General features: G+C 40.2%; 2 protein-coding genes across 3 annotated transcripts in view; both read right to left on the bottom strand.

Moving 5' to 3' along the window:
- The window catches only part of ahr1b (aryl hydrocarbon receptor 1b), a 34,490-nt gene extending 12,471 nt beyond the window's left edge, over positions 1-22,019 (bottom strand). For both annotated transcript variants that reach the window (XM_088074156.1, XM_088074157.1), the window contains exons 1-8: positions 20,102-22,019; positions 19,057-19,244; positions 12,421-12,530; positions 7,243-7,332; positions 5,313-5,439; positions 4,216-4,352; positions 2,345-2,550; positions 2,118-2,227 (exon numbers count right to left, since the gene is read on the bottom strand). In XM_088074156.1, coding sequence (XP_087930282.1) covers positions 2,118-2,227; positions 2,345-2,550; positions 4,216-4,352; positions 5,313-5,439; positions 7,243-7,332; positions 12,421-12,530; positions 19,057-19,244; positions 20,102-20,142 — 1,009 coding nt within the window. In that variant the 5' untranslated portion in view covers positions 20,143-22,019. The remainder of the gene's footprint in view (positions 1-2,117; positions 2,228-2,344; positions 2,551-4,215; positions 4,353-5,312; positions 5,440-7,242; positions 7,333-12,420; positions 12,531-19,056; positions 19,245-20,101) is intronic.
- A 154-nt stretch (positions 22,020-22,173) lies between these two features.
- Positions 22,174-27,884, bottom strand: part of ahr2 (aryl hydrocarbon receptor 2) — an 85,275-nt gene continuing 79,564 nt past the window's right edge. Inside the window, exon 11 of the mRNA XM_088074155.1 lies at positions 22,174-27,493. Within this exon, the coding sequence (XP_087930281.1) occupies positions 27,407-27,493 (87 nt within the window). The 3' untranslated portion in view covers positions 22,174-27,406. The remainder of the gene's footprint in view (positions 27,494-27,884) is intronic.

Below are 27,884 nucleotides of genomic sequence, written 5' to 3'. Positions count from 1 at the left end.
TCCCAACATGGTCTAAATTGTTTTCTCATAGTGTTTACTATCAGATCAATACTACAGTCAATTTTCCCTGTTAAAGGGTGTATCTCTTATAATCTTGATCCAGATCAAAGTGGACCAGCCTGAAAACATCCAGCATAATGGATATTATTAGTTGCAGTAGTTTTAGTATTCTGGGCCTAAATGAATAATTTTCATGTTCAATTACGGTCTTTTAATCAACTACATGTAAGAAAGAGTAAAACACTTAATACAGGAACATTATGTGTTCCCAAATTGTTTTTGCCGATCTGTAGAGAGTTTCAGTCATTGCTGCATATTTTTAGCAGTAAAAGCCACAAGCTGCTGACCTTTAGAGATAACTGCAAAATTTATGTCTGTGGACAAACTCTCATCCTTGGAGAAAAATCAGCGTAGCTTCGAGATTCGGTATGTTTCTTAATGAAATTGTGTAACTGTCAGCAGAAATTAAACACATTAACAAACAGCAGCGAGTTTCCGGTGTGGCTTCATGTTGTTTTACTCTCCTCATGATGATGTTTCATAATCTGAGGGATTACAGCAGTAAATGTCTGCATTCTCCAACTGTCCCGGTGGTCTCTACATATATATCTTTAAAATAGCATCATGTGTCATCGTGTGGCTTCTGTTGTGCTCTGCGGAAACTCACGTTCCCATCTGTGCGTGCATTAGGGCATGTATGCGTCTCTGTGTTGTATGATTCCAAATGCATATGCATGTATTTTCATTTCTGTATGCATGACTACATGCATACAGTATGTGTCTTTGTGAGCGAGCGTGTCTGGTAGCAGCGCGTTGAGGGCGCCATGGTTACAACTAACCGGGTCATCCGGTACACGAGGTAAGTAGGACACTTGACTCTCGCTTGGAGATTTTCTCCACCATCAACAGATGCACACACAGCGTTTGTTTGTTTGTTGTATGAATGTATTGTGGAGACAAACATGAGCCGAGCGTCAACATATACATAAACTCTGAGTATCTGCTGATCCTGGAGGAGGAAGAGAGATGCAAAGTCATATTTCTGTGTTGTTAAAAAAAAGCCAATAAATCAGCTCGATCTGATTACATCACCCTGCGAGCGGCCCCACAACCTCCGTGTTAGCCTAAAATAGACGTTTCAGTGTTTGGAGGTTTGAGGTTTGCGAGGTTCCCTCTGAGCAGGCTGTCTGGGTGTGGCCAGCCGTGATTAAAAATGCAAGTTGGATCTTACATTTTGATAAGGAAAAACAAATACTTTTTACAACCCCTCCTTTCTGTTCATGGAAAACCCAGAGTGTACCTGAGTAGTACATCTCAATTTTTTTCCTTGCAACTTCTCATTTGAAGCTGGGATGGGCAGTTTAATTTCGGGCAAAAATCCCACAATAACCTTTGAGCATTTTGTTATTCAGCTGATCTGAGAGAAAACTAGACTTCTACGCCTCCTCTTAGCTCTGTTTTCATGAGACTTTGTCCAGTCACAGGTCTGTCAGGGAGACGGCGTTCCTATTGGCTGTTCTACAAATGCAGATGTGCGTCCTTCAGATGGTGAAAGTCTGATTGAGTGGATCCTGCAGAATCCTGCAGACAAAGCTGCAGCAGTTACGACAACTGCCTACACTGCAAAGCAACCCAAAAAAGTCAAACAGACTCATCAAAAGGAGTCTACTTCTCCTCAGGTGATAACATTCAGCTTTTTTCTGCTTTTTTTCTATTGCAGGCACCGCACTAAACGATTCCATTTCCAATCTTAGGAGACTTAGGCGTGTTATTCTAGCAATAATGAAGGCCACGTATGAGGGATTTCTGGGAGGTGACTTAACAGAGGAATTGTGGATTTAAAACTTCCGGATGATCCACTCAGCTGCTCAAATTTTGCCTGTTTCCGATTTCTGCCCACCCCCCTTTAACTAATTTAACAGAAAACACTCCATGAAGCAGTTGAAGCTTTGCTGCCTTGCGCAGCAGATCCTTGGTGGAGGTTGTTTTTAGAGATTTGTGTTACCTTTTCACTCCCTTCCCACCTGTATTTCCACTCCAGTAACTGTAGTTTCAGTCGTGCTTCACTATAAAAACTGTGATCCAAACTGTAAAGAGTTGAAACTGCAGTGACTTACTCCGCACGTGATTCTCGGCGCAGTACAGCATGTCGGCAGCGTGGATGAACTGGTAACCCGAACCTCGGACTCTCAGCTCCGCCTCGGTGTAGCCCAGAACAATTTTACCCCTGAAAATCCAGGAAAATTACACACTTAATAACTGGCACTGATTATTGATTTTCCTAATTTTTATTGTCAAACATTTTGAATACTAGTCGTGATGGGTGAGGTTTGACAGTCCGTACTTTGCATCACAGGCCATGGGTGTGAAATCGAGCTTGTGTTTCGTCCTGAAGATCATGTTTCTGGTCCTTATTTCCAGGATGGCCGGAGGCTGGAGGGGCGTGGCAATGGCGAACAGGGCGAGCTGAGGCGGGGCGCTCCCCTCGCTGTCGCACTGCTGACGGCTCTGACCGTGGAGGAACTTGAGCCGCCCCTGAATGTTCAGCGCCTAAGAGGAGAGCAGATAAAATGAAAAGCTGCGGATCTATTTCCTGCCCCTTTTCCTCTGAGACGACCGCATCGAGTCCCTGCGCAGACGAGTGAGTGCTGTTTCGTTCTCCCTGTCCAGCTCCATCAGTCTTATTTATCCTGCTGGGTAATGTAGGGAGCAATACCACTTCAGCACACTGTAAACACACTGCGTCCACTAGTGTCTCTTACTGGAAACACTCCAGCTGCTCTCCCTCTGGTCACATGACTCACTGTTCACCATTTAAAAACGCTCTTTAAGTGACGGAGACTTCATGCATGATTGTTTTCATCCAAACTAGCGGGACTCTGTTTAGACAAACCACAGATCTTCAGCGCACTGAGAAGGCTTCCTCTCAAAGACCTCGAAGAAAAAACCCCGAAAACACTCTCTCCTGTCCGCTGTCCTCCACTCACCCTGTGGCATCTCGTGTGAGGACCCCCACCTCCTCTGTTAGCTCTGGTTAATTGACCTTGGTGGGTTTAAGGGCCTGCAGCCGTGATGTCAGGAATCTAGCCCTGAATAGCAGGAGGGATTACAAAAAACAAAGCCATAGCGACCGGTAGACAGAAGCAGAAACCTGGCTTAATGCTCACGCAAACGCACTGGGAGGGAGGACGGAGAGTCGCAGGTTCAAAACCCTTCACCAGAGCTGCTGGAGTGTCTTTGAGCAAGACGATGAATCCATAACATGAGCTTCTAGGGTGAATAGTAATAAAGAAGCCGCCCTAAGTACATCTCTGTGCATTAACATGTTCATATTTCAGGTGAATGATGAACTAAACTCACTCATTTGAATTCTGCTGACTCAACACCGGTGTTGTATGGATCCTGTTCCCCCGTCAAACTGTGTTTCCCTCCTGTTTATTTCCATAGAGTTTTGTGTAACCCTCTCCACTGATGGCACATCCTCGACTACAATGACTCCACATTAAACTTGTGGAAACGCTGGCTGCTTTGTTGGATAGCACCAAGAACCAGAGCCAGTTTGGTGGAAAGGAAGGTGTGGTAATCTCCTAAAATTCTGAGAAATGAGAGGCTAAAACTAAGAAAGCATTTTTACTGAATAAATGATTCATTTTCTTCCAATCTTTATCATTTTAGCATTGAAAAGTTGCAGAGCAATATTCCATGAAGTGCCTTGCTCATGGGGGTCTCTGCCCCAGATTTCCCAGCAGGTTTAAGGGATTTTCGCTGCCACTGGACCACAGAGTGTTTTTCTCCAACTGCAGCTAATTGTCTTAAGTGGGAGTAGCAGAGGCCGGTCTGGAGCTACCAACCCTGACTAAGCAGGTCCCCGCTGAGCTCTCGTCTCCTGTGGCCGGTGGGAGGATTAAGGCCCTTTTTCCCCACGACCCCGAGGCTCTCTTAAGGCGGATTACAGGAGTAAATGGTGGCTTCTGATCCCTGAGGGACTCTGAGGTGGCACGCCATACTGCCAGCAGCACCGACGGGCCTGAAAACACCAACAGCCTCAAATATGGATTCATTTTATCACTCTGACTGAGAACGCACATGCCAATAACCACGTTCCTTAATCACCGAAACAGGTTAATCTAAGCCGTCTTGCTTGGTTTCATGTGATAAAATGGACCAAAAATTTCCTAGCATTGTGTATGTGTTGTACGGAAATTTCTGTCTCACCAGGAAGCCGGAGGAGTTGTCCAACAAGCAGCGGAAGCGGCAGACGAAGCCTCTCTCCAGGAAGGACGAGTTTTCAGGAGGAAGCTGGTCGGGGTTGTAGCTGATCAGGCAGGAAGAGGACGACACCGACTCGCCGTCTGAGGACATCATATTATGAACAATAATGTTTATGCACATATTATACACACTAAAACATTTTTTAACCAAATAGTAATCACAGTATCTTGCTTTTTTGTGGAACTTTTGCATTTGTATGGAGGCAAACAAAGAAAACACCATAAAAACAGAAACAGATTTATGCTGACTGTCAACTTTTGGTGATAAAACAAACATTAAATGATAATTGGAGGTGAAGCCTGACTGTACTTCAGCTCTGACGGATTTCGCTCCGCCCGTTAAAACCACAGATGATTTAATGGCTGTCTGTGGCTCTTTCACAACATTATTACGGCGATATCACAGAAGCTCGTGTGAAGTGTAACAGATGGGTAAGCTGGTAAAGGCAATGTCGCTGGCACACGTCGCTGTGAAAGTATAAAGATGTAGTAAATAAACTCAGACTGGCGGCGCCCAGTAGCTCAGTTGGTAAAGCGGGCGCCCCATGTACAGAGGCTATGTCCTCACCGCAGCGGCCACGGTTTCGATTCCAACCTCTGCCCTTTTCTGCATGTTATCCCCTCTGTCTCTCCCCCTTTCATGCTTAAGCTGTCCTATCAAAAAAAGCCAAAAGCTTAAAAATTTTCTTAAAGGAAAATTAATTTAAAAAAAAAAAAACTTAACTGGCCGTCTAAGACAATGGATCAGCATGGGACATAAGTCCTGCAAGATGGCGTCTGGGCTTTGTCTTATTCGCTGTGTATCTTTAACACAGTTCACCGAAAGAACAAAGCAGCCGTACTTTGATGCACAATCAAAATCTTAGCAAAGCTTTCCATTTACAGCATGCACCTTGTTAACTCTGAGGTTATTTTTTTCTGACGTAGCAAAGGGGAGCCTACAACCGCTGAGTCACTTTATTCAGACCTTTCTCCTGTGCCAGCCTATCACAGGCTTAGCATGGAGACACTGCTGAACGAAAGAGTCTTCAGTTTACAGACCTGTTTGGGGATCTGTCGGGGGTCCGAGGCCGGCAGGAGGATTGAGGGCCCAGTGTAGGTTGCTCCTGAACTCCTGCTGGTCCTCAGTGTGGATCAGCTCAAACACACTCTGGTGCATCACATCAGTCTGACAGGAAAACACAATACACAACATCATTAATCAAGACGACTGTGAGACAACACACAAGTTGAGGCAGATGTTTTGTTGGAGCCCTCACTGTCAGCAGGTACCCCGAGGGGTGCGTTTGATTCCGTTTGCCTTGAAGTGGAGCCAAAAGAAATCAAGTGTCGCTGAACATTTGATTCAAATAGTTGATTCAGAGCCAAAGACCTGCGGTGACCCTGATATCTGCCGTCCAGGCCCGGCATGACCTGGCTGACGACCAGAGCGGACCCACCCTCTCAGAGGGGGAGGGGTCAAACCCAGGTCACCCAAAAAGGAATCACAAGTGAAAAAATGTGAAGGGGAGTAACAGGGTTCCCAGACATTTTCATGGACAAAATTTCAAAACTTTTCCATGACTCTTCAAGGACCCAAATGTTTTTTTTCCTTGCCTCACTTGCCCAGCATTTTTCCATACACATAAGATTCAAACTCTATTCAAACACATTTCAGCGTCCTCCATGATGTGTTCAAGGACCATCAGAAATGTGAAAATCCAACAATTTTGTTTTTTACAGTTTCTGAAAACAATTTTTTTCTTAAAAAAATTTTTTTAAAAATATCTCCCTTCTTTCTTTAATGTTTTTTGTAAAAATTGACAGAAATGTATAAGAAAAAATGTACCATTTCTATAAGAATCACCAAAAAAAGTAAGAAAAAAATAATAATCACCAAAAAAAAAAATCTCCTTTAAAAAAAAAAACATGCCTTCCAAACCGAAGTTAACTACAAAAAAGTATTATACACAACACATTTCCATGATTTCCTTCAACTTTTAGTGATTTTTACAGGTTCCATGACTTTTCCGGTCCTGAAAAATTCCATGACTATTCCAGGTTTTCTATGACCGTGGATTGCATTTGGGCTTCATGCAGCCTGGATATTAACCCCTGAAGTAAAGGAAGAGTAAGGCTCGAGGAGGCACGGCTAATGAAAACTACAAAAACATCATCTGTGTCGTTCCTGTCTCTCTGTACTTGTCCTCAGTTGTGTCTTGTCTTACAAAAGCCGTTGACACCAGGGTTTTCTGTTTCCAAACACTCGATGTGAGCAGGGACAGCAGCTTCACCTCAGATTTGGGTTCGTTTGGTAAATGCATGGTGACGCGCCTCAGGTGGACGGGGAAATGAGGGGTGAGAGGTGATGTTTACACCTTCGTGTGTGTGTGCATGAAAGGGGGGAGGGTTTGTTGATGTACAGTGTGTCTGCGTTTAGTTCAGATGGTGTGTGTGTGTGTGTGTGTGCACTGTATCAGACAGACAGACTTTGGGTAATTTGATAATCACATTCTCCAAAATGAGATTAGACCGCAGGCAGCGGCGCTTCGTTGTGAAGCCAATTGGATTAAAGCTCTCGCTCCATATGTGCGTTTGTTTCAATCCTCGGGCACTCGGGACGATGCGTTCACTTGCTGCTCTCAGGGTTCGCTTGTTATGAGCCTCGTTGTGCTCGTTAACACCAACAATCTGCCTCTCAATAGTGTCATAATTACTGAACACATGAACAAGATAAAGTGTGTTTTTTAGCGTCACATTAACTAATTACAAGCTAAATAGGCATTGCCTGTAAAAGTCACATGATCCAGAATTTGCCCCGTCATTGGAAAGTGTTAATGAGATCTGTCTTTGGAGCAGTTAACTTCCGCTGAGATCACACAAAGAAAAATCTGAATATGAGCACAACACGAGACTTTATGTTTGTCTGCAGCAGCAACTGTATCTATCTTCTACCCATAATTCATTCTGCTTTTAGCCATTTCCGTTTTACCTGATGGAAGCCGAGGTAATCCTGGATGGTGTGAGAGCAGAAGAAGATGATTCCCTCAGCGGTCACCACCAGGACGAAGCCGTTCAGGGCCTGCAGAGAGAAGAGGTTTTCAGTGACTAGAACTGTGTTAAAAATGTCACTTAAAGGGTCCCAAACATTTCAGTAATACATTTACACAACTTTTTTTCATATTATCTGACCCTGTTTCCACGACTTTAAGTAATTTAAATGCAAAATGAGTTGCAATACAGATGTTGAGCGTGAAGAATAACCCACAGGGAGTTCTGATTAATTTAGCCTACTTTAGAAAAACCGGCAAGTGAAAACAAAACAGCTTTCCCAAAGTGCTATCCACACAGAGGCAGTGACATTTTAACGTTCTGTGACGTAAGTGTTTTGACGTTTATTTTATCTGCTATTGGTCGTTGAACACACGAAGGCCATCGGTGTGGGCTTCGCCACAACCAAACGAGAACCAAACCTGGTGATCAGTGTGGACAACGCTCAGCTTCTTTCAATGTCATCTGAGACCACTTTCAAGACCACAGAGATCAAGTTCAGGCTGAGCCAGATGTCTGAGGAGATGACTGCGAACAGCCCATCATCACTCTCACTGATGAAAAAAACGTCATGGTTAGCGTGAACATCCAGAGTAAGTATAATTTTCATCGTTGTCCTGATATCTAAAATCTTAAAGTGTTAGCGTATTAGCAAGCCAAACACGTCAACATATTTACTACAAATAAATAAAAAAGGTAGTTTGACCGGCTGAAGCCCAAATATGAGCCAACAACAGAATAGAAGTCTGGATTTGTCCAGAAGAAATTATTGGTGAGAATAAAGGCTTTAAAACGAGGATGAAGGAGAGGGATGGGACTGCAGAAAGAAGAGGAGAAGACTAAAACAACATAACAGGGATGAGACTTCACCCCCGGGCAGAAAGGGAGGAAGACGAGGAGGAGAGCTGAGAGGAGAAGAGGAGGAGGGAGGAGAAGGAGGTCAGTACTGGATGACTAACACCTCCATCATCGCTCCTCCTCTCCCTCCTGGAGCCTTGGGGCTCGGCGAGGAGGTGATGACACTGTGTCCCGACACTGCAAAGAGTCACAACGGCATCCTGCCAGCATCCGCCTACACCGCGCTGATGAAGACGACGATGACCTCCGCGGGAAGACGCTCTTTATCTGAACAGACACTAATACGCTCCTCATTTCTAAGATTTACATCGCTGCTGTTGGGTCAAAACTTTTCCTTTTGAAACCACTTTGAAAATCCATTATATGATGTCAAAAATTCATTAGCATCAGGCTGAAAACAAGACAGCTTCTCTTAGCTGCTGAATTATTGACGTGTAGGTGGGAAGGTTTTTACTCGACAGAGGCAACATGTGACTATAACGAGGCAAAACTCTGATTTATTTTCATAAAATCAAGTTCTCTCAACTTCACTGTAATGCAGCCTTAAACCCAGGTAAAGACCGCACTTGCATAACTAAAATCTACGACGATACCTTGTCTAATATCATAGTGACAATATAACTTTCATATATTGGCCTGCTGTTCATTATTTTATCATTTTATTTTATTACAGGGTATCTAGAAGTATTACAATTCAATTTAATGCATTTAAGACCTTTTTAAGATAAGTTAAACCAAATTTCTGACGGATTTTTGAACAAACCATGTTTCTGATTCAAGCATTGAGTAAAAAGTTAAGTATATATCACATGTTGCTAACAGGTAAGGTCAAGTACAAAATAAACAGACAGGACTCGGTTCAGAGGGAGATTTAAGGATTTGTAACATCAGAAATGTGGACTCACGCAGAAGAGCCTGACTAACTTTAACAAAGAGTAATAAAGGGAAACTTAAGCATGTCCAGAGCATCACGTGTATGTTTAAGAGAGCTCCTTCATCCTTTAATTGAGCAGTTAGTTGGCATTTGGAGTTGTTTTTTAGTGTGGACGCAGATATTTGTAAAACAAAGGTCGTGTGGACAATATTTTTTAATCTCAGTTTACAGAAACATCTGTATATGTAAGGGCTTAAGTATTTTTTAATGACATTTAAGGCCTAATATTTATAAAACTGAATTGCACTTCTTAAGGACATGCTAACATTTTTCAGACTGGAAACAATTTGTTTTTTAAATAAAAATTCATCTGAAATTCTGACAGTTCATTTACTGCAATGAAGAAGAAAACCCCAAACATTCGCTAACGTAAGGATTTCCTTTTTTTAGTTGTTTTGTGTCATTATAAACAGAATATCTTTTGGATTTGGAGTGTAGGTCAGACAAAACAAGACATTTGAAAATGTCACTTTAGACTCCAGAAACATATGAGGGACATATTTCACTATTTACTGGCATATTTTAAGTCAAAAGGACAAGTTATTTAATCAGAAAGGTGTTGAAGGATTAATCAGTAACTTCAGTTCTCAAAATCATTTTTTTAGCAGTACCAGTCATTGCAGAGCGACTCAGCAGTCATAAATTCATGAATCAAAAACCTGGAAATGTCAAACAAAATCCATTATTTATACACAACCGGATTAGTTTTTAATCTGAGATTTAAGCTTTAAAAAAAAACTGCCAAAAAGCTGCAACCTACAGTAAGAGACCACGCCCAACACACACACATGCACTACAGTGCACACACACATGAACACACACATACAGTATGCAGGGTGGAGTGGCATACGGGCGCTGTGTATAAATATTTACTGTAGATGCATCTGTTTGTTTTCTCTGTCAGATGACAACACAATGAGAGCAAACAGGAAAACTCTCTGTTCCTGTCTCAGTATTATTTACCACAGATGAAGAACCCCCCCACAAAATAACTCATTTTGAGCTAGTTTACACAAAACTCCCTGGTCTGTAAGAGGACAATATGAAGGCATGAAGGTGTTTTTAAGATTTGGTGATTTACTGTCAAACATCCAAAAATACTTTAAATGCTTTTAGTATATTTCTACCTCCAGTGACATACACATCCTTCATCCAAACCCCCCTCCCTTCAATAATAGATGTGTTCACCGGCTCTGTATAATTCATGGGCCGCTGTCTGTAATGGAAGAGAGCAGCTGAAGGAGGAAGCTGCTGCTGCCTGATTCTTCACTGCTGCAGTGACCCAGTTACTCCTCTGGGATCAATACGGTTATCAATAAACTGATTCAGAGCGGAGGAACAAGCATTTACTTCTGTCTCCGTACCAAGGGGTCGAGTTTTTTACTACAAAGTTCTGTTTAGTTGTCATTTTTATGGCAGTTTCTAGAATATGCCATAAAATGTCAAAAGTTTAGAGTGTTTTTGCTTGTCATCATTATTAGCTTCAGCCTTTGGCGCTGGCTTTGATTGCACAAAACAAGTTGTCATCACCCTGAGTCACATTACTTCACCGGTCTCTCCTGTGCTCTCCTGAGGCATGGCTCCATGTGATGAAAGGCATAGTGGAAAGAAATTAGGGGACTGTAAAAAAAAAAACAACCCAACAAGAAAAAAAGTACTAAATACTTCCCTCCAAACTAACAAACAAAAAAAGGGTTTCTTTTTGGCCTGGTGAAGGTTCCCAGATCTCTATATTTGACTCAAATAAACTTCATAAGGTTGCAGCTGGTGGAGGGAGACTGTGAGGGAGCTACGTGTCTAGCTTAGCCTTATAAAGGTAACTGACATGCTGTTTGCTATATAATGTTACTATAAAACATGTGTTTTCTGTGTAAAAAGTACAAATGTGGGAGAATAGAAAGTATCCTAATCACCCTTCTTTTGAGTGTCTACCTGGAGCGCACAGCTAACAAGTATGTGTTTGTTTACAAGACACAGGTGCATATTTAAGGTATTCTGTGTGTGACAGAATTGTGGGTCACTAACTCTCTGTTCGGACACGATAGCGTCACCAGGGTTTCCCACACATTTATTTGTGGCATCCTGTCCTAATTTTATATTTTTTGAAGCTGGAGCGTTCATTAGGAGTGCTATTGAAAGATATACAGCGTTGGGTTATTAATTGCAGCACGCTCCCAGTGCAAAGTGCACCCTGGGCACAGACAGTAGCAGTGAAAGTAAAAGTTAACCATTCATTGTACTGCTGCTGCTGCTCTCATCCATCAATCAGACCTGATCAGAACAGCAGATCAATTATCCTCAACGCAACTCAAACCCCTAAAACTGCTGTTTTTTGCTAGTAGAGAGTTGAGAATTATCTACAACAGCAAAGTTTTTGGCTGGATGGAAAAACAATCAGCTTAAACCCACTATGAAGCTCTGTAAGGGCAACTTTTCAGAGAATAAATAGGAATACATACGCACAATACCCTGTCATTATCTTGACTTTTGAAAATAATAATAGTGAGATGAAAGTGAAAAACAACTGTGGTGAACTCAAAAGTCTACTCTCTCTCTCCAAAAGCTGATGTAAGTCAAAGCAAACATAGCCTGTCTCCTCTTGTCCTGCTGTGCAGAGCAGCCTCTCCTCCATCAGAAGGTTTCAACTGCCCTAAAACAGCCAATTACTGTGTTGTTGTGTGCAGACTCTCAGCATGATGCACAGCAAAAGAAGCCACGGCTGACCGCGAGCCTCAGAGCTGGGGGGGGCAGCAGTGGTTGGATGATAGCTACTCCAGATAAATCCAGATTAAAACATGTCCAAGACATACAGAGGGACAGTCATGTAACCACTCAGCACAAACTGGGCTGTAGGACATGTCAGCGCTGGAGCGGGCTGTCGGACATGTCAGCGCTGGAGCGGGCTGTTGCCTGTGTCTCTTCACTGGGGCAGGCTGTCGTATATTTCTGCGCGCTGGAGCGGGCTGTTGCACATTTCCGCGCTGGAGTGGGCTGTAGGACACGTCCAAGCGCTGGAGCGGGCAGACAGACATCAGCTGACATCAGCCGTATCGCTCTGGACATCAGCTGTGGCTGTCAAACACTCAGCTGTTCGTTCAGTGCATTTGGTTCGCTGTGGCGCTATTCTGTTATCATTGGGTGATCGTGCTGTCTGTCAAAACATGTCCAAAATGTCTCATATTTCAATCGTGTAAAAGTTATATCGCGATCCAGCCCTGCTCCACACCACATTAACTACAGTCCCAGCCATGATTAAAGTCAGGAAACAGATCAGTGAAACATGTTTGCTGATGTTGGAGGTCTGAATATGACAGCAGCCACACCAACCTGCAGCAGCAGCTCCCCCTCAGGTATTCCACTGTCCACGGACGGTTTGCTGTCATCGCTGTGATCGCTGCTCTTCTTTACGCCATTGGGCAGCTGGTTCTTCAGCGCCACTGCAGAGAGAGAGAGACAGAGAGGACAGGTCAGTGATGGGCATTTACCCAGCAAAGAGATCACTGTTTCATTTTAGACTGTTGGTCAAATCAGTGTGTCTTTAAAAAGCCAGTCACCAGAATCTGTCATGTTATGGAGCTAGACTGATAAATATTAGCTTATTTTATTAATATGGGTTTCAGCCAGAACGGAAAAACATTTCAAAATCCCTGTTGATGACAGTTAATGCTATAGGATCTTTTTTGCCAGTATAGACCAAAGCACACTCCTAAATTAATTTTAAAAAAGGAGAATTCAACATGTAGCAACTAGAATGATCTCCTTTGAAATAAAGACCACACAGTACTATCAGACAAGAGGCTGCTATAGTTTTGTGATCCTGTTAATAGGATTATTCAACTTCATACTCTGGAGCTGCATCCTGTGGCAGCTCGAACAGTGGAGGCAGAGGAGCTGATACGAAGAGGAGTGAAGCACAGGCTGAGAAAGAAGAGAGGACCTGAGGGAGTAACACCTTCTCAGAGTGAGACAGAGACGGGGGTTCAGGACACAAGACGGAGTGTAACACCAAATATTTTCTCTTTCACTTCATCAGTTTGCAAATAAAGAGATAAAAACAGACTTTTCACTGTGCTTTTCAAAGTTTGTTGACATTTATTGTGACTGAGACATTTCCCGTACAGTCAGGCAGACAAAACATCCCACAGGGGCTTCTCTGTGACCTCTGACCTCTCAGACAAAAACATGGAGGCCGGCACGGTGTCTTTGACCCGGGGGATAAAATGCGTTTGAGTGGGTTGATTCTGAAGAAAACAAAGAGCTTTTCTGAAGCGGCGGCCGAGACGTTAATGGAAGAGGAAGTCTCTGACAATACCGGGGCCTAAAGTTCGAGCACTTAGACGGCTTCTGCTGATCGTGACCCACATTCCACACGGGGATCAATAAAGCTTCATCATATCATCGTTTATTATATTTAACAAAGTCTTTGCATCCAGAGGTAATTACAAACATATCTCCTTGTACAAAAATAAAATCCTGCAGCTGAACCTTTTGTCTGTTGGTGACAGAGCTCAGTGTAGTGGAAGCTCACAAGGCCAGGACAGAGAAAGCAGGAAAAGCATGTTGACGATCAATAATTAAGAGCTCGGGGTGGAGGGACTATTCTGCGCCCTGACGTCACGAACGGGAGCCAGCGGCAAGAAAAAACACCCCGAGGCCACCGGGAGGAGGAGGGGACAATCTGTTGGCACAACGGAGGGCAACAAGGACACCAACAGCCAATAAAAACATCACAACAGGCGCTCCTCACCCCTCTGACTCACTGTGTGAAGGCAGATGGGAAACGTAAAGGAACATACGTACATCAGCCAGCGTGAGTCGGGAGAAAAATTGCAAAAATCAATCTGGGGAGTATTGAGGCTGATGAAAATGAACATCCTTATTTTACGAAAATGCTCCTCCAGTACTGATGTCAAAACTTGGGTTGCATGGATTAATCAGCTGAACAATCTGCTGATATTTACATTGTTGACCTCCATTTTTATATCAGAAGATAAAACGGCATTAATCGACGGCGGTGGCCGATGTTTTTCTGCTGTCACAATAAGTTTGTGCAGGTTAAAAAGAAGGGCTCGAGACTTACAGTGCCCCTTCGTTACGGCTAAAACAGAAACCTGATGAGAGGTCACACTGAACTCACTGTCAATGTGTCCTAGTATGCACCCTACTGTCTTCCTGATTATGCTGCATTAGGCAGATTTCCATAACAAATTTGCCCAAAACCAAAGTGATATTTTCGAAATGTTGATAAAATACAATAGCGAGACTGTTTCCAGTGAGTGATGTTCTGCGACTTCTCTGGCGATAACATTAAGAAGCATGTTGACGGATGTTCAAAACATCAGCAGCTTTATTTCTATTGCAGCCACCGCACTCGCCGCCATTATTTCCAATCCAAGGCTATGGAGCCATGATGGAAAGGCGAGCTCCTTATACATGGGAGCGTCCACGTATTAGCTGATAGTTCACGATTTTATCAGAGGAATTATGGATTCAAAACTTCCTGATGATCCGCTCAACTTTCTCAGAGTTACGTGATGCAATAACAGCTCTTGTAGCTCCTGCTGCATCATGAGGGAGCCAGTTCCTCCACACAAGCACACAGACACAGCATCATGTGACCTAGAAAAGACTAAAAAGTGTTTCCACTGCACTTTCACAGTGTTTGGGAAATATGGCTTTTTTGAATCTGGCGTTATGCTGATGTGGTGCGCTGTATTGTAATCAATCAGCACAGTGAAAACGAAGTCATTAATAGTCTCCTCCTCAGTGTTGTTCAATATTTTGATCAAATCTATCTCCCAGGCTGGCACTAAAAATCACCACTGCAAATGGCTTCTGTGAATGCAGCTCTGTGCAGTTTTGCTTAGTTGAAAAGATGTTAAATATTTAAATTTCCTAGATCAATAGCTCACATTCAAAAACAAATGACGCCTCTTTCCAACTGCAATTAAGTTGACGACGAGATACAACTGAATTTTCAGCACGAGTCGTCAAGTCGTCCCCTGAATTGGACAAATAACTGTGTACAGCCGACTGAGAGATGGACAGCGACTGTCTACAAAGTGCTACATCCAGACAGAGAAACCTCTAAAATATACAATAACCTGAAGAAGAGACGGTATACTGTCACCAAAATCACTTCAAACGTCAATAACCTCCTTTTTGTTATACTACACTTAATGTGTAACAAATTGCTTTGTCATTATTTTGGGGAATATTTTATTGGAAAAAAAAACAATAAATGAACTCTTACAGTGAAGTGTCACCAAAATCCCTTCACACACATTACTATTGAAATTTCTAAAAAAAATGCTTGTGAAAATGTGTTTGCTTAAGTCTGCTGAAGTAATGACACACATGCACGCGTGTGCACGTGATCGAGAAAAGCCTCGATCTGTGCTGAAGTCAGCAGGAGGCCAGACAGTGAATTCAAAGTGCAGTTGTTGGCTTCAGCTTCTTTATATTTTACCTTTTTTCCGCTGAGCTTCAGAATTATTTAACCAGAGAAAACGCTCATTTAGCCAAAACGGAGAGTGAATACATGAGAGGCAGCAGCAGCAGCACGAAGCCTTTACACACATCCACTATATCTAAAATCACATCTGAACTGTTGCCAAACTCTGAGTGTAACGCATCTGCTCCTCATCCACCTGCAGCCACGTTCAGGTCTCCTCTGCTGTCTCAGTCCGTCCGGAGAGACGAAGACGCGAACAATGACCCGTCTAATGCAGCATCTCACGGCCATGACCGAAATAAATTTTTCAAGGGTTCAACCGAGCGCAGCGGCAGGGCTGCCGGGAGGGGAGCGCCCCCCAAATGACGACACCAACAACAGAAACTACAATGTGTTTGTGGGTGTTGGGCTTAAAGAGGTTTGGATTAAATATTCATGAACACTTTGTTTTACTACTTCAGTTATCCTCAGACAAAAAGTCACTCTGTCTGTCTATCGAGGTAATAAAGTTTTAATATCTGAATTTACTGTGACGTATTCTGAGGTCAGGAAACTCTCTTGATGGATATAAACAGCGAGGAAATAACAGACAATGTATTTAATAAGTAACCACTAATCTGCCCTGAGCACTGGGCAGATGGCTACACATGGAAACAGATGTGCAAACACACACACACACACACACACACACACACACACACACACACACACACACACACACACACACACACACACACACACACACACACACACACACACACACACACACACTGGACTAACACCACACTGACCATTGTTCCCAGCAATCATGCCGAGGAAAAATTCTTGTTTAACCCTTTGAATCTTGAGCACATTGGCTTTATTTCTTTCTTCACGTTAAAAGTTTTGAGTTACAGGAAAACTACCTGAAAATTAGAAAAGTAAATAAGTAAAATGCAAAAGAGATAAATACATATTTAGATCAAATAATTAATAGAATTAATAATTAGAAACAATTTTCTTGACATTTTAACTATTTTTAAAATAATCTCCCATTATTTATTTATTACATTTTTTCAGGGCTTTTTCTTTTATTAATTTTTTGTAATATGCAGGACATTTCCTGCCAAGTTGCTCATTGTGTTTTCTGTCATGGTTTTAAAGAAACCAAACCAACTTGCTCTCATTTTCAAAGGTTTAAACGCGTGTGAAAGGCGTCTGAACACAGCATAGGAGAGTTTCAGGGGTTATGACAACGGATGATGATTTGCTTTATGAATAAAGTTTAAATTTGAAGTAAAGTTTATGTGGTGCAGCAGAGGAGAACTGATTGCTGTTTCTTCTTGGCAGCAGACTAAATGTGATAACAACTGAACCGTAGAGTTCATCAGTTTTTGCCAGACATCCTGAACGCGGCATCGAGTCTCGAACTCGGAAAGATATATTTGGCATTTTATTCTTGTGCATTTGCTGCTACATGAGGTGGAAAAGAGACGGATACAGAAAAAACACAATCGCAACTTTAGAGACATTTTCAGGGAGCCAAAAGTTAACTGTAAACCCACACAAAGTCTGAAAGTCAACATGTAATTTAGCTCTCTGCAAAGCACACTTTCAGGTTAAATACATGACAGTCAGAGAGAAATTAAAAAACGGATTTCTCTGAAGTTGCAGGAGTCAAAAGTTGAAAAGTGGGCGTCTGTGCCTCCCCCGCTCCTTTCTTCAAAAGGTCTGTAAAGCGGCCGTGAGTGGATTATCCCGCCGTGTTTTTATTCTCCGAGGCTTTCATCTCCTCCTCCCGCCTCCTCTCTGCAGTCTCTTCAGACCTACATTACTGTGTGACTGAGACTTTGGGACAAGGGTCGACTCGTGGCCACGGGCGAGAGGAGCTGACCTACAATGCGCTACGTTTGTATGAAGACGCTGGGATGAGAGGGGGGTCGTCCAGGGTTCATGCACTTAGACAGAGATGGGCCCTCTGGCCTGTTTCTGCAGGCTCAGCGAGACACAAGGAGGGCCGATGTGTTTTTGAGCACAGAAGCGCAGGTTAGCGCTTAGAAAATGACGAGTGATGGACGGACATTGATTTGTTAACCCCTTGAAACCTGGATTGACATCAGTTTTCTTTTGTTGTGTTCAGACATCTTTCACAAGCATTTAAAGCCTTGAAACGTGAGCAAATTGATCTTGTTTCTTTCAAAAACAAGTGAAAACAGGCAATCGGCATATTGCCAAGAAATGTCCGCCAATAGCGAAAAAAACAGTAAACGATGACCAGAAAGAAGAAAAAAAATCACCTGAAAATTACCTTAAAAAGACAGAAAGGGAGACTCATATAAATATTAAAAAATCTAAATCTATAATTATATATTTTTTAAAAAATGCACTATAATTATTTACATATTTTTTTTAATTTTTGCATATTTATTGAGGTCATTTTCTATTTTTGTTCTTTCACTTGTCTTTCTTTCTGGAAATCTGCCTTCTCTAACTGGACTTCTCTCCAGAGGATCTCTTTCATCTGAATGAGTTTAAACACAGATTTGAGCTCCTGTCGCAGTGTAGAAACTGTACACGGAGGATTCAGATATTCCACACCTTCACTGAGCTTTAAGGATCTCTGAGGCCTGTTTGTTGGTCTTGGACAGACGTACAATCTGCCTTTAAGAGCAAATCTACAAACACATTCAGCACCACACACACACACACACACACACACACACACACACACACACACACACACACACACACACACACAAAATCCATCTGCTATACCTGTAAGCCTGCTAACTCCTCGACAAAGCCACTCCACCACTTCTTAAACAGAGCCTGAATCCTGAATCACAGGCAGCCCAGACACAAAGGTCACGACCTCCAAATCTTAAATATAAATAAAAACAGAGAGAGAGACATTTGGCTTCCCTATATTGGACAAGTTCTTCAGGCTCGTATCGCTTTTAAAGCCAAGGAGTTGTTTTCTTGCCAGAAGAAATGTCATGGATATATGAACAAAAACTGCATATAAATACAGATTTTCTTTGGGAAAAAAAACCTCGATTTTGACTAAGTAAAGACCCTTATTCATTGTACACTGGCAGTTTTTAAATAAATTTTTGCGACGGATACATTTCAGTCTTGTGTCCAACTTGTCCTCAAGAAACTCTCCCTGACCCTCTTCCTTTTTTGGTGACACCTTCCACGACTGACTGTTTCTGCATGTTTTTCTGCGTCTGTGTCCGCAGGTCCTGTGCGAGGTGTGAAAAGCTATTTCAGTGTTTCAGTAGGCGGGCGGGAAAAGAAAAGGGCACAGCAGCTGTTTCAGGACTACACACTGACATTTACCGGCTTCACTTTCTGTTTCTATCCGTCTCAATTCCACGATTCGTCTCTGTCACCACTTTTAAACCGCGACAGAGTACTTTTGAACTCATCATATGCTGCTTTCCTCATGTAGACCGCCACATGTTTGCATCTTCTCCCACCAGCTTCCAGCTGTGCTGCATATTTCATAAGAAATTCTTGTTTCCTACCGGAGAAGAAGCTCTTGGTTCGGAGGAAGCTGACGCTGAGCCTCAGGATGGACAGTTTGTCCAGGCTGGAGATGACGTCCTCAGGGAAGGGCAGCAGGCTGGCGAGTCGATCCAGCTCTGAGTTCAGGCGGTCGCGGTGGCGTTTGGACGGGTTGGACTTGGCGCCTTCAGCTGGGGTCGGTTTGACTCTGGTAATGAAGGTAGCACTGTGATATTTAACACTTTCCTCATTATCAAGTTCATTTTTACCACCTCTGAAGTGTCAAAAATGACGTTACACTAACATATGATGCAGATAATGATGTTACTGTTTTAGTAAATACATCAGGAGAGAAGGATACAGTCTTGATCCCAATGTTTAGAAAAAAAAATTCTAAAAAGTCCGACTGAATTTTATGGAAATGTCACATTAAGTGTGTCAAATACATCCAAAATATTTCTATTTGATAAATTGGTGCAGCCAAAAAATCTTCCAAGTCTTTGATTTAACTTTCACCTTAAAAAAAAAAAAAAATAGATAGATATCCTTGGGTACAAATAAAGAAATTAAATATATTTATGACATTTCAATATTTCTATATATCTATATATATATACATATATAGATAGATAGAATAGATAGATATATAATATTGTAATTCTATTAAATTCAATTTTTACCATATTAAATAGACAATTTCTTTTATTTTAAACAGATTTTGTTACGAGATTCATTATTATTTTTTATATGTAGTTATTTTGTTTTTGTTTTATTTTTTCATGTCTATTGTGTGGAGTCACTTTTTTTTAATTTATATTTTAAAAGAAATTAATGCATTTTTTAAAAACATATTCTATAGCCTATAATGTATATTTTTTTTGCAAAGGCATTTCTTAGTATGAGTGTTAAAGGGTTAAAGCTAAAGTAGTAAATAACAAAAATTCCTCCCCAGAGCTAAAAACAAAATAAAAAATGACAAGCCTCTTCCTTTTTGGCCCCGCCCTCCATAAATAACGAACAGTCCCTAACCACAATCACCTGAATAACTGGTAACGCCGCACTTACCCCTTCTGCGCCGGTTTTCTTCTCTTCCGTCCGGCGTACATGCTTGTTGTTGTTGTTTATTTACTCACAGTGAAGCTGCAGGAAATCCATACAGAGTTAACTCTTGGTAAACAACAGTAGAATCCAGTAGAAACCAGCAGCTGTCCCCCCGGTGACCACAGCGTGTGATTCATCTGCGTTCATCCACCGACACACTGACTTTAAGCTAGCTTAAATTCAAAATCTGCGACCGTTACGCGACCGTTAGACACGTTAAAACTCGCGCGCCGGTGGAAAGCCGGTAAACAATCGCCGAAAGATAAACCGCGTCACCGCAGTGAGTGAAAATAAAACACCGCGGCTCACTGTGGGAGTATCAGGGGACCGACTGCCGCCCCGGTTATCCGTCCATGGCGCCCCGCCGGTGCGTCAAATCCCGCGGACGTTCCGAAACAAAAACCCCCGTTAAAACTTCACATCCTGGGGTCAAAGTTCAGCCCAAAAAATGTCAAAATGAACCCGTTAAAAGTGAAATGCCGGCTCCTCTTCGTCCTCTGCTCCCGGTCCTCTCTGCAGCTGCTGTCCCTCTCCCGGTCCCGGAGCAGCACGCGCTACCCGGGCACTGATTTAGTCGGGAGCGCGCGCCGGGTTAAAGGTCACAGTGTGGGGAAAACAATCGTTCACATTAATTAAAAAAAATATTTTATGAAAACAAAAACATTACAAAAGTAGTAAAATTATGTTTCAATATATCAGACATAAAAAAAAAGTAAAATAAAAATGTATATTTGATGTCTTTTTCGGGCCAGTTGTTATTTATGAGAGGGGAGGGGACGGTGCAAATCGGTGTTTTTTGGGTTTTTTTTGATTAATTATTAGATTTAGAATTTTTTTTTTTTAAAGTTAGTTTAGTGATTATCATTAGTTTTATCATTAGTTAGTTTAGTGATTATCATTAGTACAAATGTAAAATTATTTTACAGAATTTCTGAGCACTTATTTTCAGGTGATTTCTTTGTTTTTTGTTTTTGTTTGTTTTTTTAGCTTTGCTTTTTTGGAGTTATTTATTTATTTATTTATTTTCAGGTAATTTTCCAGTACTTTTTACGGTTTTAAAAGCATGTTTTCTGAAGTCAGAAACTGTAAAATATTCCCTGAGGGAGGCTTATGATATTTGAAATAAAACAGAATAAAATAAAATAAACTAATATCCCAGCCATCCATCTACTCAGATTAAATAAAGTACTCTCCCTTAATGTATTTTCTTTCCCTGAACTTGTATTTAAAGCGACACCATGTAACTTTTAAAAGTGAAAAATAATGAATTTATGAGCAATAAAAAAACATGTATTGTATTTCACTTTTTAGACATAAATAAATGCAGTATGTTTAACTTTTTTAGTCAAGACTAACCAAAAGTAAATAAAGTGGAAACCATTAAAGGCTTTACTGGGAGCAGATGAGGCGTTCAATGGGAAATATATTGGGTTACACTGCCATCTAGTGCACAAGAGACACCATCGCGTAGCTAAAAACTACAATAAAATACAATAGTAATGTTGAATAAATACAAAATGTGCACCAAAAATTACATTTAATGTAAATGCAAAAAATACAAAAAAAAGAAAGAAAAGTAAGAAAGAAAATATTTTTATGAAATTAATTTTCCTCATACTTCTCCTTTGATTTAAATCTTTTGTTTTTCAATTTATGGCTCAAATAGACCCAAAAATGTCTAAAAACCGAAACTACTGCTGTTTTGTCATTAGCTCCAATTTAAGGCAGATTTTTCCTAAAATTAAAAAAAAAAAAAAAAAAAATTAACTGAAATTGACCTAAAAATGGCTATAAAATGGGAATATATGCAAATTTCTTATCATCTTCTATTTAAGTGAAGATTGTTTTACCTGTAATTTTCCATATAAATCTCATTTGGAGAGTAAGAAAACACAACAAGGAGATAAACAAACTTTTCCCCTCTAACCGAATAATATCGAGTTTTTCACATTTCCAACATTATTTTGTTCAAATGTTGCAATAAAACATGTATTTGTAGTCTGGACGACAGAGCAGACCGTCGGGAAACACTCGTGTGTGTGTGATCACATCACCTTTAATGTGGTGAGCATGAAACGATTGACTCAAACACTCAATACACTGTTAGAGGCAAAATATTGAAGGCAAATCCACAAGATATAATATGTTGAAAAGTTACAAAAAAACATCATAACAGGAGATTAACATAACGTATATGCTGTGCAGAAAATGTACAAAAAATGATGAAGGCGTGAGTTAAGGCTATAAACATTAAAATACACAATATGGGACAATATTGAAAAAAAAAGAAGACAAATATATATATTTATATACAGGTACACAAAGATACTGCAGTTTGGAGCCTTGGTCTCCTGGGGTTTGAAAAGTATAATAAGTACAAAGTTGTTGTTTTTTTGTTGTTTTTTTTAATCTAGAAGCAAGATATATTTTATATTTTTATATGAATACTTTGTGATTGAAGTGAAAGCACTCAGGATTTTAAAGAGGTCAAACGCCTCTGAAACAAGCGCTTCATTTTGTACTGAATCTTACAAATTCTGCCTGTGTTGAGGACCAGCTGTGATTATTATTGCTTTTTTTGGTTTTATTTTGGTGGTAATGTTGTTTTTTTATTATAGCACTGCTAGATGATGAAAAGTGTCCTTTAAGTTTGTCAGGGATGTGTTGAGGCTCACAAAAAATATCAACACTGATCAACTGGGTAGAAATTTTGGGAGTTTGTGGGTGCTTTGTTTCAATTCACATTTTATTAAAAAAAAAGTAACAATTGTTATGGCTCCATTTTCAGACTTCTAAAATGAAAAAAACAGATTAAATCACCTTAATAATAAAATTATGCCCTTAAATCAAATATAACTGTAGACTTACTGTAATAGTGACAGTAGGTAAATAAACTACAAACTTTTAAAGTATTTTAAATATTTCTGCAGAGATTTTTTACTGTGGCTACTTGTGCAATATTTGAGAAAAATACAAAAAAATAAAAAAATATAAAAAATGACCAAATTATCTTTATGTTAAAATTTGCTACACGACAGATTTTTTTTTATAACATTTTGCACCCAAAAAAAGAGGAATTTTGCACATTATAAGATGAAAATTGAGCCATAGCAATAATAAACTGGAACTCCTTCTGCCTCCTCTACTACTACATTACCCAGAATGCCTTTCAACAAGTCACTTGCAGCTAATGATGCGTTCGTTTCACATGGCGTGTCCAAAATCCATACTATATGCATCACTTCCTGTTTATATAAGGCACTTTTTTTAAAATGCAAAAATGCTAAAAAAAATAGTGCACAGTGAGGACGCTAAAACGGTACGTAGTATGGAATCGGGACACGAGCAGTTTTTGACTTGTAACGAGTGTTCATGAAAACCTCAAAGTCAGGAAGAGTGAATTTTGGATATCTCTCTTTTTTTTTTTAAGTCAGCAGCCATTAAAAAAAGTTCTGTAAATTGGACTATTAATATATGAATAAACTCCACTGTAAAAAATAAAAAGATAGGAGTAAAACTGGAAAATTTGGTGAATTTAAGTAAAAACATTTGGCTGAGCGTAAACTCACTTTGAGAAAACGTTTTTTAAAGATTCATACTGTGATCCATACATGTTTTTAACAAAATAATACACTAATTAAAAAGATTACTTGGGGTAAAAAAAATATTTTTTGTATCACGTTTTCTCGAATATAAATTAAATATGCAAACATCCTCTTATTAAATATTCTTTGTGTATATACTTTCATCCGTGTTCGTCTGTTTTGGACGGATTATTGAGCTCTGAGTTGAATATTTTGCCGCGGTCAGAAAACTCGATGTGTCTCAGTTTTAACTCGAGGTGTGAACGCTGCGTACGAGTTGGGAACTTTCGACATGAACGCAACACTTTATGAATTTGTGAAAAGTGTGAAAACATTTTCACGCTTCTTGAAACCGCAGCTACAATCACTCTGGTCTATTTTCCTGCTGTTTATAAATGTATGTTATAATGTTTATAAAAATCACTTTTCTGTGCCGAAAACTCAAAAAGTTGAATTTTCCAGTGGATGTGCGTTTCCCTTTGGTATCCCGCAGAATAAAGCAGCACAGATGGCTTTACTGACGTTCTGTTTTTGGTTTTTAAGTCAAATATTCAAGTCTGCACTCACTACTTTTTTGCAGCTTCTATAATCGGCTGAAATCTACTTTTTCTAGGAGAATTATTTTTTTAAAAAAGTACATAAGTGCTGATAACTAACGACAGACAAAACTCAGATTTCATGGCTCAGTACTGGATGAAGCACATTTCTTGCAGTTTGAGGCTTTCTCGCTGTTTTCTTTTCAATCTAAGTGCTGAATTGTTTTTAAAAAATAAACAATCAGAAAGAGGTCAATGAAAAGGCACTTGTGAAGTGTTCATCTTTTTTTCCATTTTTTTCCCTCATTTAAAAAATATACCATAGCTGCCTTTAATCGTTTTACTTCTGTGTTTTCGCTGCCGGCCGGACGATCGTCGATACTCCGATCCGAGCAAGAACGTCGATTAATTACCACAACGACAGAGAGAGGACAGACGAAGAGGACGGAAATATGAATAACTCAAAATCCAGATTTACAGAGACGATTAACGTCATGGTTTACCATTTCAGGTTTTTTGTATCTAAAAAAACGGGTTTAACCCTTTAACACCTGGACTGACGGGTTTTCTTGTACTGCGTTCCAACAGCATTTAAACATCTGAGACCAGATGTAAATCGGTTTGATTTTTTGGGGGGTAAAAAAATGCAATAAGCAACTTGGTAAGAAATTTTCCGCAATTTGCAAAAAAAAAAAGGAAAAGGTGACAAGAAAAAGAACCTCCAAGATCTTAAATTTAATTATTAAAAATAAAATCATACATTCAAAAACTTATATTTTAAATATTAAATTATATATTTGAAAATTGCATATATATATATATACACACACACACACACACATTTTTTCTAAATATATAATTTAATATCTTCATTTTTTCTTTCTTTTAGCCATTTTTTGAGGTCAGTTTGTTTGTGCTTTTTATTTTTATTTTTTGTTGCTTATTATCAGGTAACTTTCTTGTCGCTGTTTGACTCATTTCTTGCAAATATTTTGATCATTTCTTGTGAGGTTGTTCTTTGTCTTCTTGTCAATCAAACCGATGTACTCAGGTTTTAAAGGGTTAAACGACTATTTTAAGGCACTGAGTGAATCTGCTTCACTTTGCCTCTCACTCTTTGTGTATTCAAAAAAAATCATTAAAAATGTAAAATTATTATTATTAATTATTATTATTATTATTCCAAATAAGACACAATAATAACTTTATAATCCAATATCTATAAAACCTAGAGCACTAAAAATGTCTTAATTTTGTTATCCTGCGTCGGGAATCTCTTTTTATTTTGTAAAGCTCTTAAAGGATTTATGAATTATTTTCTCTTCACTATGCTTTGGCAAAAACTTTAAAGGAATAGTGCAAAAAAATCTCAAAAAATGGCTAGTTAAGGCAAGGGTTTGGTTTGGTTCACATCAAATATATAAATTTTTTATGCAAATATTCCCGGTGGAAATGTTTTTAAAATTTCAACAGACTGACTTCCCGTCAGTTTGAGGCACCGTCTGTATTTTTCTTTCTCCCTACAACAGGAAAACAACAGAAAAAATCTAGAAAGAAAAATGAAGAACTGGCTCAGTGATAAAAAGCTCTTTCAAATAAACAAAAGAGGCTCTAACAAGCAGCTGTGTTCACTGAATTCAATCTTTAAAACCATTTGTTAGTAGGATGATTTTGTTGTGCGTTTTCTTTTTTCCTTTTTTAATACCCTGTCTGCAAAGCAAATATCCCCCGCCGGGACAGTGAAGAGTTGAAATGAACTTAATCAAGACGCCTTTTTTTCAAAAGGACAAAAACAGCAACAACAACAAAAAAAAGATATATTTCATCCTTCTGAGCGCTCGAAGTAGAAAACGGGTTTGAGGGGAGGATGGCGTTTGTGCGTCGGAGACCTCAGAGGATCGACGGGAGGTCGTCTTTCTTTTTATTTCATTCAGTTCAGACATTCAAGCGTCGGCCGCTGTGTGGGAGACGGACGTGGACGCGCGGGGCTTTTTATCGGAGGTGAGGAGGTTAAACAAACCGCCCACTTAGTCCTCATCCTGCCAGGCTTTTCTCTTCTTTCAAACGCAGACAAATCCAGCCTGCAGGTGCAAAACCAGCATCCAAGTGTGTCACACTGAACAGCGAAATATGTCAGATATTTCTAATTTCTCTCTCCATGAGATCCAGAAGATTAAACCTTGCACTTTTTCTCATAAAATGTAAGAAACAGTGGAGTTATGCTGTTTTCATTTCTCTGTGGCACGTTATCGGCACTTTTCCTCCAAGCTCGTAACATCCAACACGCGAATAAACAGCTAAATACAGTTTCCCTTTGCCTTTTTCCTGCCTCTTTTTAAAACCTATTTTCTGAATCTTTTTATGTCTCATGTTTTGGCTTCATTTCTCAGCCCTGAAAGTTGCCTTTTCATTAAAGCGTTAAGTTTTAGCACGTCTGCTACATTAACGATGTGCAAATGTAACGTATCTGTGACGTGCAGAAACATACGATATCAAACTTCTTTCTTTTTTTTGAACGGTTGGGTTGCTGTCGCAGGGGCAACCAAACCTGCTGTGTGCAAATGTCAAAGCACACGAGCCTGCAGGCAGATGCGTCTGGGAAACATCAATTACAGACACCGGTCGACGCTCATTTTACCACAATGAGCCCTCCAGCTCGGAATAAATCAAAGAAGGCAAAAGAAAGCCAGACTTTGTACATTATGCGTGAGAAAAGACGTCCAGGATGAGGACTAAGAGCTGATTTAGTTAACATTCCCACCTCAGACAAAAGCGGCGCCGAGCCGCTTGATTGGCCGACGACGAGTGACGACATCACGTGGGCTGAAGCCAAACTTTCCTCCATCAACGTGGCAGAAAATCCGGACGTGCTCGTGTTCAAATTCCTGCAACTTGATCGTGATTGCACAAAACAAATCACTGACTCAGGTCATCCCATATCTTTTTTTTTTTTTTGGTACAATCCAACCAGCTCCTAAGAGGGAATTTCTTTTCTCCGGACGTCCTGAACCGAAAACACTTACAGCTTCCGTCACGGTTTCCTCGTCGTTTCTGTTCTTCAGTCCACTTTCGTGTTTAGAGACAGGAGTCTTTCTGCTTCCTTTAAACTGACGTTTCCTCCGCCGTCCAGGAGTCACAGCAGCTCCTTCCTATTTGTTCTCTGAGTAGTAGGTGTTCCCGTTGGGCAGCGAGGAAAACGGGAAACCTCCGTTCCCGACCACCGGACGGCTGTTGATCTGGAAACCGAGAAAAGACAAAAAATTATTTCTTCATCTACTCATTTATTTTCAAGTTTTGGGTTTTTTTTCACACATATTCACAAATGTCTGTACAATAAAGTACAATAAAATTACTTCAAAATTAGTTGGTTTTTTGATGATTTTTACTGAAAAAGGCAGTAAAAAAAAAAAAGCAACCCTAAAACAAAGAAATTATCTGAAAAAAATTGGAAAACCACCCAAAAATTAGCAAGAAATTCCTTTTAAAAAGTCCAATAAAATTACCTCGAAATTAGTTTTTTTTGTTTTTTTTTTGAAAAAGGAAACAAACAGTAAAAAAAAAAACAACCCTCAAACAAACAAAGGAAATCACCCAAAAATTAGCAAGAAATTCATGAAAAAGTACAAC

Source organism: Plectropomus leopardus, chromosome 24 (assembly GCF_026936395.1).
Source record: "Plectropomus leopardus strain MGB_pleo_1.0 chromosome 24, ASM2693639v1, whole genome shotgun sequence".
NCBI lineage: Eukaryota > Metazoa > Chordata > Actinopteri > Perciformes > Serranidae > Plectropomus > Plectropomus leopardus.
This window is presented reverse-complemented; position numbering and strand designations above follow the sequence as displayed.